The sequence below is a fragment of the Emys orbicularis genome, chromosome 12 (assembly GCF_028017835.1).
Source record: "Emys orbicularis isolate rEmyOrb1 chromosome 12, rEmyOrb1.hap1, whole genome shotgun sequence".
In the NCBI taxonomy this organism is placed as follows: Eukaryota; Metazoa; Chordata; order Testudines; family Emydidae; genus Emys; species Emys orbicularis.
Genome location: NC_088694.1, coordinates 48,433,065 through 48,443,983, shown reverse-complemented (window position 1 = coordinate 48,443,983; position 10,919 = coordinate 48,433,065). Strand labels below are relative to the sequence as shown.

General features: G+C 43.4%; 1 protein-coding gene and 1 pseudogene across 1 annotated transcript; both read left to right on the top strand.

The window, feature by feature from the left end:
- Window positions 1-1,662: 1,662 nt before the first annotated feature.
- On the top strand, window positions 1,663-2,599 carry LOC135887181 (olfactory receptor 4D9-like; annotated as a pseudogene).
- Window positions 2,600-9,646: 7,047 nt separating this feature from the next.
- Window positions 9,647-10,603, top strand: LOC135886624 (olfactory receptor 14A16-like). The gene has a single exon (XM_065414394.1). It carries the CDS (start codon window positions 9,647-9,649, stop codon window positions 10,601-10,603), a length of 957 nt encoding a protein of 318 aa, XP_065270466.1.
- Window positions 10,604-10,919: the final 316 nt, after the last annotated feature.

The following is a 10,919-nucleotide window of genomic DNA, read 5'->3' as shown; positions in this document are numbered from 1 at the left end:
CTGGAACATTCCAGCTTGGAAAAGAGACGGCTAAGGGGAGATATGATTGAGGTCAATAAATCATGACTGGTGTAGAGAAAGTAGATAAGTAAGTGTTGTTTACTACTTCTCATAACACAAGAACTAGGGTCACCAAATGAAATTAATAGGCAGCGGGTTTAAAACAAAAAAAGGGAAGTATTTCTTCACACAACACACAGTCAACCTGTGGAACTCCTTGCCAGAGGATTTTGTGAAGGCCAAGCCCATAACGGGGTTCAAAAATGAACTAGATAAACTCATGGAGGATAGGTCCATCAATGGCTATTAGACAGGATGGGTAGGAATGGTGTCCCTAGCCTCTGTTTGCCAGAAGCTGGGGATGACTGACAGGGGATGGATCACTTGATGATTACCTGTTTTGTTCATTCCCTCTGGGGCACCTGGCACTGCCCACTGTCAGAAGACAGGACACTGGGCTAGATGGATCTTTGATCTGACCCAGTAGGGCCGTTCTTATGTTCTTATGTACCTCGAAGACATGAGAATATTTATGGAACACGAGAAAAAAATCTAAAAGCAGATATCAATTGGAACAATGCAAAACGTTCTGGAGAAAGGCTAAAAACACATCTATTTGTCCAATGCTTAAGGAAGTTTGTTACCAAATACTTTATGAAAGGGATCTCACTCCACCTAAGCTTGTTTGCTGGTAACCATTTCTAACTTGGTCTCTTATATTTGAATTCACTATAAATATTGTCTTTTTTTGTTAATAAATTGTTTTTATTTGAAATCTAACCAATCCAATGCTGTGTTTCAACTGAACTGTTTGGTAACTCCAGTTTAACTGGTAAAGCATTGAATATTGACTCTGTACAGGAGCAATGAACCTTTAATAGCTGAACTGTCCAGCAGAGGGCAGCACAGTGCAGAACACAAGTTTCTGGGAAAATATGAGACTGGGTGTGTGCTGGGGTCAATCTGCAAGTAGCAACCAAGGCTGATGGAAGCCGCAGTGTGGTTGGTGTGTTGCTGACAGGCTGCTGGGGTCAGAGATATGGGACAAGTGCTGCATCTCTACACAGACACTCAGGGTGTAGCTCGCATGCTGCTAGGCTGGTTGTGAGTGTCCCAGGTTGGGAGCTACACCAGCAAAGCATTGTGAGGCACACAGGGTTATGGAGCAGGCGGTGACTCAGACCCTCACTGGTCTGGATTGCACCCCAGAATGTGACAGACCCCCCCCCCCCAAATGAGAAACCTGGACTGTTAGAACCCTTGGACTCCCAGAAAATCCACATTCTTCCCAACCCTGAACCTCTAGGCCACATGAGGAATCTGTGGCCCACACGAGGTGTGCACCACCAGGGCTTCAGGAAGACAAATGGAGACAGTTGTTAACTGGGCATGAACAGTAGCAACCTACATACTCAAAATGTCCCCAAACACCCGAAACTGGGGATAACCACTGGGGGAGGGCAGACATTTTGCTGCAGCAGGGCACTCACCACTGTCTGGGGCTGAGGACACAGTCTGGAATTTGGTAAACAAAGAAAATTTCCAAGCACATGTATCAGTTAACATGGAGTTAGTATTCCTTTCATATCCGTAATGTACTAAGATTACATCATAACTATTATCATCAGCGTTTCCTCTTCAGGACTATTTAGAGGTTAATAAATGGAGAAGAAGAATCTCAGCAACCCAGTGACAGAATTTGTCCTCTTGGGCCTCACCCAGAGTCCTGAGCTGCAGCAATTCCTTTATGTGGCTTTCTTCATAATCTACATGAACACCTGGCTGGGAAACTTCATCATCATCACCACTGTGATCAGTGACCATTGGCTCCACACCCCCATGTACTTCCTGCTGGCCAACTTGGCTTTCCTAGACCTCAGCGACTCATCAGTCAATACTCTCACGTCTCCTCTCACAGCAAAACATCATCTCATTCAATGAGTGCATCCTCCAGATGTTTTTCTTTCACTTCATTGCTGGCACTATGGGGTTTTGCCTTGTGGGGTTGGCAATCGATCGGTATGTGGCCATCTATAAACCACTGCAGTACTTGACTATCATGAACCAGCATGTGTGCGTGGGGATAGTGGCACTGGCGTGGCTGGGTAGATTGGCTCGCTCTGCTGTTCAGATTGGACTGTTCCTCCAGTTACCGTTCTGTGGGCCGAACGTCCTGGACAATTTCTACTGTGATGTCCCACAGGTCATCAAACTGGTCTGCACTGACACCCATGTGGCTGAGCTGCAGCTTGTCTTCAGTGGTGGAGTAGGGATAATAATAATATTCATCATTCTGCTGATTTCCTACACTGTCATCTTTGTCCAGATCAGGACACACGTCATGGACGGGAAGCTCAAGGTTCTGTCCACCTTTGGAGCCCTTATTACCATGGTGTGTTTACAATTCATTCCCAGCATCTTCATCTATGCTCGGCCCTTCAAGAAGTTCACCCTGAATAAGGTGGTCTCAGTCATTTACACTATAATCACCACGATGCTGAACCTGATGATCTACACGCTGTGAAATGCTGAGATGAAGAAGGCCATCAGGAGGCTGATGAGCAGAATGCTGTGCTCAGGGAGGGAGACAGAGACATAATTTATCTTTCAATGTCCATTTGTGATAAAAACCTGACCTCAGTGACATATCAGAGAGCAGATGTATGTGGCATATGAAATGTGTGTGTGGTCAAATGAGTTCAAATCCTTCACGCTCATGAGAATCTCAGCTCACAAATGAATAATAGACTGAGGGCCAGAACCTGGGTATAAAGAAAAAAAGCAGTCAGTGGAAATAAGACATAGCTCCATCTGGGTAAATGGGCCAGATCCCCAGCTGGAGGCAATGGGTGCATCTCACTCCATGACTTCCACCAGCTGGGGCTTTGACACTGAGAACTGCTGGTTGAAATTATTCTAAGAATGATTTCGCCTAATGAGAAATCCATGAAAATCAATATCTTCTAAAAAAAAGAATCTGTTGAATACATTATGTGTCATAACTAATGAACTGATTGTGATGAAGAAATTACTATCAAATATTCCAATAGAGAATAAGATCATTTTTTTATCTTATGGCTAATTCTTTTATCCCATATATAGATATACATACCACTTCTCTGCATTTATCATGTCAAGTCTCATCAGAAATTTTTAATAATATTCACAACTTACTTTCAAAAAGAATTGGTTTTAGTTTTGTCTACATTACATTTCTCTCTCTAACTTCACAAGTTAAACTTAAGTTACCTTTGCTTCCTTCTCCTGCTACTCCTGACATAGAATGGGAGTAGAATGGGAAACCTTTTTGATGGAATTTTTTTAAATTATTGTTTTCATTCAAAATATGCAAATTTTGATTTTTCCACATTTAGTCCTTATTTCTAAGAAAGAAAGAAAGAAAGTGAAATTTCTGTAAAAAGGAAAAAAATACCATAAGAGAGAAAACACCGTTATTTACAAATATTTCAAAATAAAAATATATTTTTGTAAATTTTCAAAAAATATTGTGATTCCTTGTTTTCTTTCTCATCAGTTTCTATGTCTCCAAAGTTTAATTACCGAAGAGGCTGTTGTGCACTGAAAAATATTTAGGTAAAAATGGGCACTTCTTTGCGAACAGAGCTACAGTAAATGTGTATCAGACTTGGATTTTCTGGTCCCCAAAATGAGTTAAAACTGTCTGAACTCCTGTAAGACGTCCTGACCGACACTGCACTGAGAGAACAGCTACGTGCTATTTCTGGTAGGAATACTTTAAAAAGCACTGGTATTCAGCTGGGGTGCCTGGGGGCAGAGAGAAAAGGGGCTGCGGATGCAGAGAGGTTACTGAGGGCAGAGCTCAAGAGGACGGGATGATCAGGAGTTATGGAGGGCAGGTGTGAAAGGAAGGGGAATAGGCAGGTCTCACGGAGTTCTCTGCAGGTAACAAATATGAGAACTCTGCCCAGCAGCCCAGCTACAGTCCATAGCAGCTTGTGGTATACAGGCCCTTTGCAGGGAATCGCTAAGGGCAAGGACTGAAGAGCCAGCTGTCATCCTGCCATGAGTTCCAGGACTCCGTTTGTGGGGGTTCTTGTGATTAACTGCTCCCTAGTTCCATTGACTGAAGGGTGAATTCACAGACGTCATTCTCAGAGATCTCTGTGATTCAACCACTCATTGGGACCTCTCCGTTTCATGGCACAAGGCAGCAAAAGGGAAGTGGGGTAGAGAGCTACAACTCAGGAACCCCGTGGTGCAATGACCCCAGATTTGGATCACTAACGCTGCCCTATCCCACCATGAGACACATCAAACTTGAAAACAATCCGAGTGACCCTTTGGATTTTAGAGCTCTTACAAGAGTTAAGCTTTAAAGCACATAACATGGCTGGAATGGAAAGCCAGGGCCCGTTCTCTGTGCTGGTGCATACGGACTGTTCACAGTGAACCTTTCCTTAAATACAGTGAGGGATCTGAAGCCTGAGGGAATAAACTGGGCAGATTGAGACCTTTTTGACCCGTATCACAGTAACGGTCTGAGCTCCAGTACTGTGCACAAAAACAGCCCTAGAAACTTTTTCTCTCTGCAACCCCCTCAATCAAATGACTTTTGGGAGAAATTGCTTTTTTCCCCAGGAGTTTTATCTTTGCAACTCTTAGCTCAAATGACCCTCAATTTGGGTCACTAACCCTACCTTGAACCCAGCTAAAGACCATCAAATTTCAACGGAATTTGCCTAAGCATGTCAATATTAGTGTTCTTCGAAAGGTCAACTTTTAAACTGTGTCAGAAGCAACGTTGACTATACTGGCGCTGCTGCGCCCCCATATTAATCAGTTCATTTACCAGCTGGGTACACAGCTCGCAGATTTCTGCCTATTAACCATCATCTTGGAATATTAAAACAGGATTTGGGTGTTAAACAATGAGAACTCAGATGGAGGAATAAACATCACACTAAGTTTCACAGTTCAGATATTCAGCTCATGTAAATGGGCCCAGCTCCACAGCAGTATGCCAATTTACACCATCTGGGGAGCTGGGCGTTTAGGTTTGTTGAGCCTCTCTGCCATACCTGCAACCAGTATGAACGGAACATCTTAAAATGTCACGCAGCATTGCGCCTGCAGCCTAATGCGCCTTCAGGGTTGTTTGAGGTAAGAAAAATATACAATTGCTGAGAAAGCAGGAAAGAGAAGTTGGATCATTCATCCCAATACAAACTGAAGATCAGATCGAGAAAATCTTAGCAACACTGAATTCCTCCAAAGTTCTGCCCTGGTGGGAATGAATCACAGCATAACTTTTAAAAGTTAATTCTTGTAATTAATCTCATGGGACAAAGAACTAAGAATGCACAAACGGGTTCTGTACTTGTGACTCATCTTTGGTTTAAACTCACAGGCAAAGAATATGGATTTAAAACGATGTAATGGGCCAGTTTCCCAGCTGGTGTACATCAGCCGTTGCTCCATCAGAATCAAAGGGCCAGATCCCCAGTTGGTGAAAATAGCCGTAGCTACTACGAAGACAGTGGAACTTTGTCAATACAGACCAGCTGAGGATCTGGTCCTTAGTTTTTAGTATGTGCTTCTGGGTTCCTCTTAATAACCTAATTCAAGCAGCCAGGTCAGGCTGAGCTGTGGGTTCCTCTGATGGCTGCATCCCAAGAGCTGTTAATGCAATGCAAGGGAACAACATCTCTGCTCCGGCAGTGGTAATGATGTGGCGTTAATGAAGGAACAGGCTATTCCAGGACAGCTGAGTTTCTGGTGCCGCTGGGCTCTGAGCTATTCCAGGTCACATGATGCTACAGTAAATATATTTTTTATTCTGCCAACCCCTCAGGGCACCCTTTGTGCCTCAGCCCTGCCTTGTTTTTCGCCAAGGGTCCTCCCAGGGATGCTACCACTGTGTGAGATCCAGGGCAGGTGCTGTTCCCCTCTCGGGGATTGGGCTCAGCTAGGGCCCGTTGTCAGGGTGGTTTGCTCCAGAGGTGAGAGCAGAGCTGGGTTCACAGCCCTGGAGACCATATTCAGACATTTAGCCCCAGAGCAGGGACATCCTGCGCTGTGACCATCTCTGGAGCCTGCACAAGCTGGGGTCAGCTCTAGAGATAGGAGGGGTTTTCAGTCCCTCATCCTATTTAGTCCATCTCCTCTCGGCCAGGAGGGGAGCAGGGAGCATCCATCTGTGGAGTGGATCCCTGTCCGCTGGGAACCGCAGCGAGACCCAGCAACTCCAGTGGAGGACATGGAAAGGGCTGTGGGCTAATACAGTGATGGGGGCATCGGAGACAGACAGATCAATAATGGCAAAATAATCACAACCCTGGAGGATCAAATGCTTCGCTAGCTGTGAGAAATTCCACAAAAATCTGCATCGTAAGTCTGCTTTTTCAACTGAATATGTTGGTGTATTAATACACAGGGCAGATTTAAGAACACAAATTCGCATGACAGTCGGAACTCTTAAAGACTTTTACTATCAATTTAATCTGGCACCAGCCAGACTGATTTATTTGTAAATTTTTCTAGCAGCAAAAATAGACTTTTCATCGAAATTGGGAAAACCCAAACATTTTTTGTCATTCTGGGAAGTGAGAACAAGGCAATTTTAGGTAAGAGCTGTTGAAAACTGAAGAGTTTTAGCCTCTGCTATCCTTGAAAAACAAAATACATATGGAGGATAGCAGAGATTTTCCATGAACATGTGTTCAATTGAAAACCCAATTTTCCTTTGAGATAATTAAAGCCAAAAAAAGTCTGATTGTCCTTAATTGGAAACTTAGATATGTGCTAGGATGCGGAAAATTAATAGTTTCAATTCATATTAAAATTTCATCCCCAATTCCCTCTGTTTCATCCTCTATTATTTCAGTTACAAAGGGGTAGTTGCAGGTTGGTTAATCTGAGTGAGAAGCGAAGTTAACAGCCAGAATATATTTTAAACATACTAACACCTTGAAGCGAAAACACAGAGTCAAAGCTCCCAGCCAAAACCTTTCCATCTTGATAATGCCCTAAGACATCACCACTGTATTCTCTGTCCCACACTGCAGCCAGCTAAGCGGCAATGCTGCCGAGACGTGCTCAGAACATACGCATAGTAAGACACTGGCCATCCACCCCACAGCTCCCAGGCCTACAAGACAAGCCAGAGAAAGGGGTGTGGGGAATTAGTGGTACAGGGAGGGGAAGTGACTGGCCCAAGGTCACACAGAAGGTCAGTGGCAGAAACAAGAACAGATCCCAAGTCTCCTGCCTGTACAGAAATAAAGTCGCAGAGGGAAAGAATACAGCACAGTAATGGAGGGATGCTACTAGTCCATCATCACCCAGAGATGGAAATGCAGTGGGATTTGGCGCCTTAAATAATAAGCGCATAAGAACAGCCACAGTGGCTCAGACCAATGATCCATCTAGCCCAGTATCCTGTCTGTGACAGTGGCTGGTGCCTGAAGCTTCAGAGGGAATGAACAGAACAGGGCAATTATCAAATGGTCCATCCCCTGTCGCCCATTCCCAGCTTCTGGCAAACAGAGGTTTAGGGACACCCAAAGCATGGGGTTGCATCCTGACCATCTTGGCTATTAGCCATTGATTGACCTATCCTTCATGGACTTGTCTAATTCTTTTTTTAACCCAGTTATACTTTCAGCCCTCACAAAATCCCCTGGCAATGAGTTCAACAAGTTGACTGTGCATTGCTTGAAGAAATTCTTCCTTTTGTTTGTTTTAAGCCTATTGCCTATTAATTTCATTTGGTGATTCCTGGTCCTTCTGTTCTGTGAAGGGGTAAACACCACTTTCCTACTCACTCTTTCCAGAATATGCATGATTTTATACACATTTATCATATTCCCCCTTAGTCATCTCTTTTCTAAGCTCTAGTCTCTTTATATCTCCTCATATGGAAGGTGTTCCATGCCCCTAAGCATTTTTGTTCTTCTCTATATCTTTTCGAATTCGAATATATCTTTTTTTTTAGATGAGGCAACCACAACTGCACACAGTATTCAAGGTATGAGTGTACCATGGATTTATATGCTGGCATTATATTTTCAGCTTTATTATCCATCCCTTTCCTAATGGTTCCTAACATCTTGTTCGCTTTTTTCACTGCTACTGAACATCGAGCGGATGTTGTCGAGCAGACAACGAACCACAATGACTCCAACATCTTTCTTGAGTAGTAATAGCTAAATTAGACACCATCATTTTGTATATATAGTTAGGATTATGTTTTCCAATCTGCATTACTATGCATTTATCAATATTGAATTCCATCTGCCATTTGGTTGCCCATTCACCCAGTTTTGTGAGATCTCTTTTTGACTCTTCTCTGTCAGCTTTGGACTTAACAATCCTGAGTAATTTTGTATTGTCTGCAAATCTTGCCACCTCATTGTTCTCTCCATTTATGAATTTGTTGAACAGCACAGATCTCAGTGCAGATTCTTGGTGAGCCCAGGTATTTACCTCTCTCTGTTATGAAAACTGAATATTTATTCCTACCCTTTGTTCCTGATCTTTTAGCAAGTTACTAATCTATGAGAGGACCTTCCTTCTTATCCCATGACTACTTACTTTGTTTAAGAGCTGTAAGTGTGGGACTTCGTCGAAAGCTTCCTGAAAGTCCAAGTGCCCTATATTAACTGGATCACGTTACAAGAGGCTGATTTAAGTGTTGGTTTATTTACCACATTTAGTAGTTTTTGCAATTTCATATTTGAGTTCCTTCAGAACTCTTGGGTGACTACAATCTGCACCAGGAGATTTATTACTGTTTAATTTATCAATTTGTTCCAAAACCTCCTCTACTGAGACCGCAATCTGGGACAGTTCTCAGATTTGTCACCTAAAAAGAATGGCTCTTGTGTGGGAATCTCCCTCACATCCTCTGCAGCAAAGACTGATGCAACGGCCTTGTCTTCCTTGAGAGCTCCTTTTGCTCCTTGACCATCCAGCGACCCCACTCATTGTTTGGCAAACTTCCTGCTTCTGAAATGCTTAAGCAAAATTGCTTAGTTTTTGTGTCTTTTGTTAGTTGCTTTTCACATTCTTTTCTGGCCTGCCTAATTATACTTTTACACTTCTCTTGCCACAAATCAATGTGTAAATAGGTAGCTGGCCATTTACGTGGTGTTGGGGTAGAATCGTTACAGACAAACTGCCACATAGGAGGCTGGGTGAATCAATGTTGAATTTTTCTGGAAAGTGGGAATCACTATTTCAGCATTGCTATCAGTATTAGCTATGTTAGTATTTACATTTCACGCCCAAATGTAGAGCCTTCTGTTTCTCATAGTAGGGTACCATATTGGCTAGAAATGTTTTATTTGTGTTATACTTTATTCCAGCCTTAATACTGCATTGGCCAGATCCTCAGATGGTGTAAACTGACCCACCTCCCTTAGCTTTAAAGGTGATAATCCAGTATTCACTGATGTGATAATGCATCTCACTAGTGCTCTGACTCTCAGGGGTAAGGAGCACTCTCAACTCGAAGTCAGTGGAAGTGACAAGAACTGTGCACCATTGACATTCCCATCATGGGATATTAAGGAGAGAGAATTAGATCGTTTTCTCTGTCAGTCTAATCTTGCCCATTGCCCTTTTCCTTCCATCCACAGGCAGGACACAATGTATGGAGAGGGAAATGTCCAACCGAACCACCGTGACCGAGTTCCTTCTCCTGGGATTCTCTGACGTTCGGGAGCTGCAGATTTTGCACTTTGTGGTGTTTCTGGTGATTTATCTGGCAGCCCTGGTGGGGAATCTTCTCATCATCACAGCTGTTGCTTTTGACCACCATCTTCACACCCCCATGTACTTCTTCCTGATGAATTTGTCCATTCTAGACATTGGCTCCATTTCAGTCCCAGTCCCCAAATCCATGGCCAACTCCCTCATGAACACCAAGTCAATTTCCTATTCTGGATGTGTCGCACAAGTCTTTTTCTTTATGCTCTTTTCTTCAACAGATATTGCCTTACTCACCGTCATGGCATATGACCGATACGTCGCCATCTGCCAACCACTCCACTATGAGAGAGTGATGAACAGGAGAGCTTGCATCCAGATGGCAGCCAGTGCCTGGATATCTATTTTTGTCTACACTGCACTGCACACCGGGAACACGTTTGCAATGTCCTTCTGTGGAGGCAACATGGTGGATCAGTTTTTCTGTGAAATCCCCCAGCTCCTCAAGCTCGCCTGCTCTGACTCGTACCGCAGTGAAGCTGGGGCTATTGCCTTCAGTGTGTGCTTAGGCTTAGGCTGCTTTGTTTTTATAGTTGTGTCGTATGTTCAGATCTTCACCACAGTGCTGAGAATCCCCTCTGAGCAGGGCCGGCATAAAGCTCTATCCACCTGCCTCCCTCACCTCACTGTGGTCTCCTTGTTCTTTTCCACTGTAGGCTTTGCCTACCTGAAACCCACCTCCAGCTCAACATCAGTGCTGGATCTCATGGTGGCTGTTCTCTATTCTGTGGTGCCTCCAATGATGAATCCGATCATCTACAGCATGAGGAACAAGGAGATCAAAGCTGCCCTGAGGAAACTCATGGCGGGGAGGTTATTCACCAAAAATGAACTGTCCATCTTTCGTCTTTGATTGTGATTTCTTTCTGTGTTTCTTTTTAAATATAATCAAATGAAAGCATTATTGTCTCCTTGAGAACATGATTTGAAATCTGCTTATGCAGAAAGGGGCAGAGTCAAGACAATGGATTAACTGTACATTTACAGCTGTATAAATAAGATCAGAATCTATCTATCTATCTATCTATCTATCTATCTATCTATCTATCTATCTATCTATCTATCTATCTATCTATCTATCTATCTATCTATCTATCCTGTATTGCCGCCCACCATTACACCATCTCAGCACCTTGCACCTAAAATAAATAGCCATGATCAAGTTCCCA

Coding starts and splice junctions, on each gene's coding strand:
- LOC135886624 (XM_065414394.1), top strand. CDS start 9,647: ATGTCCAACCGAACCACCGTGACCGAGTTCCTTCTCCTGGGATTCTCT.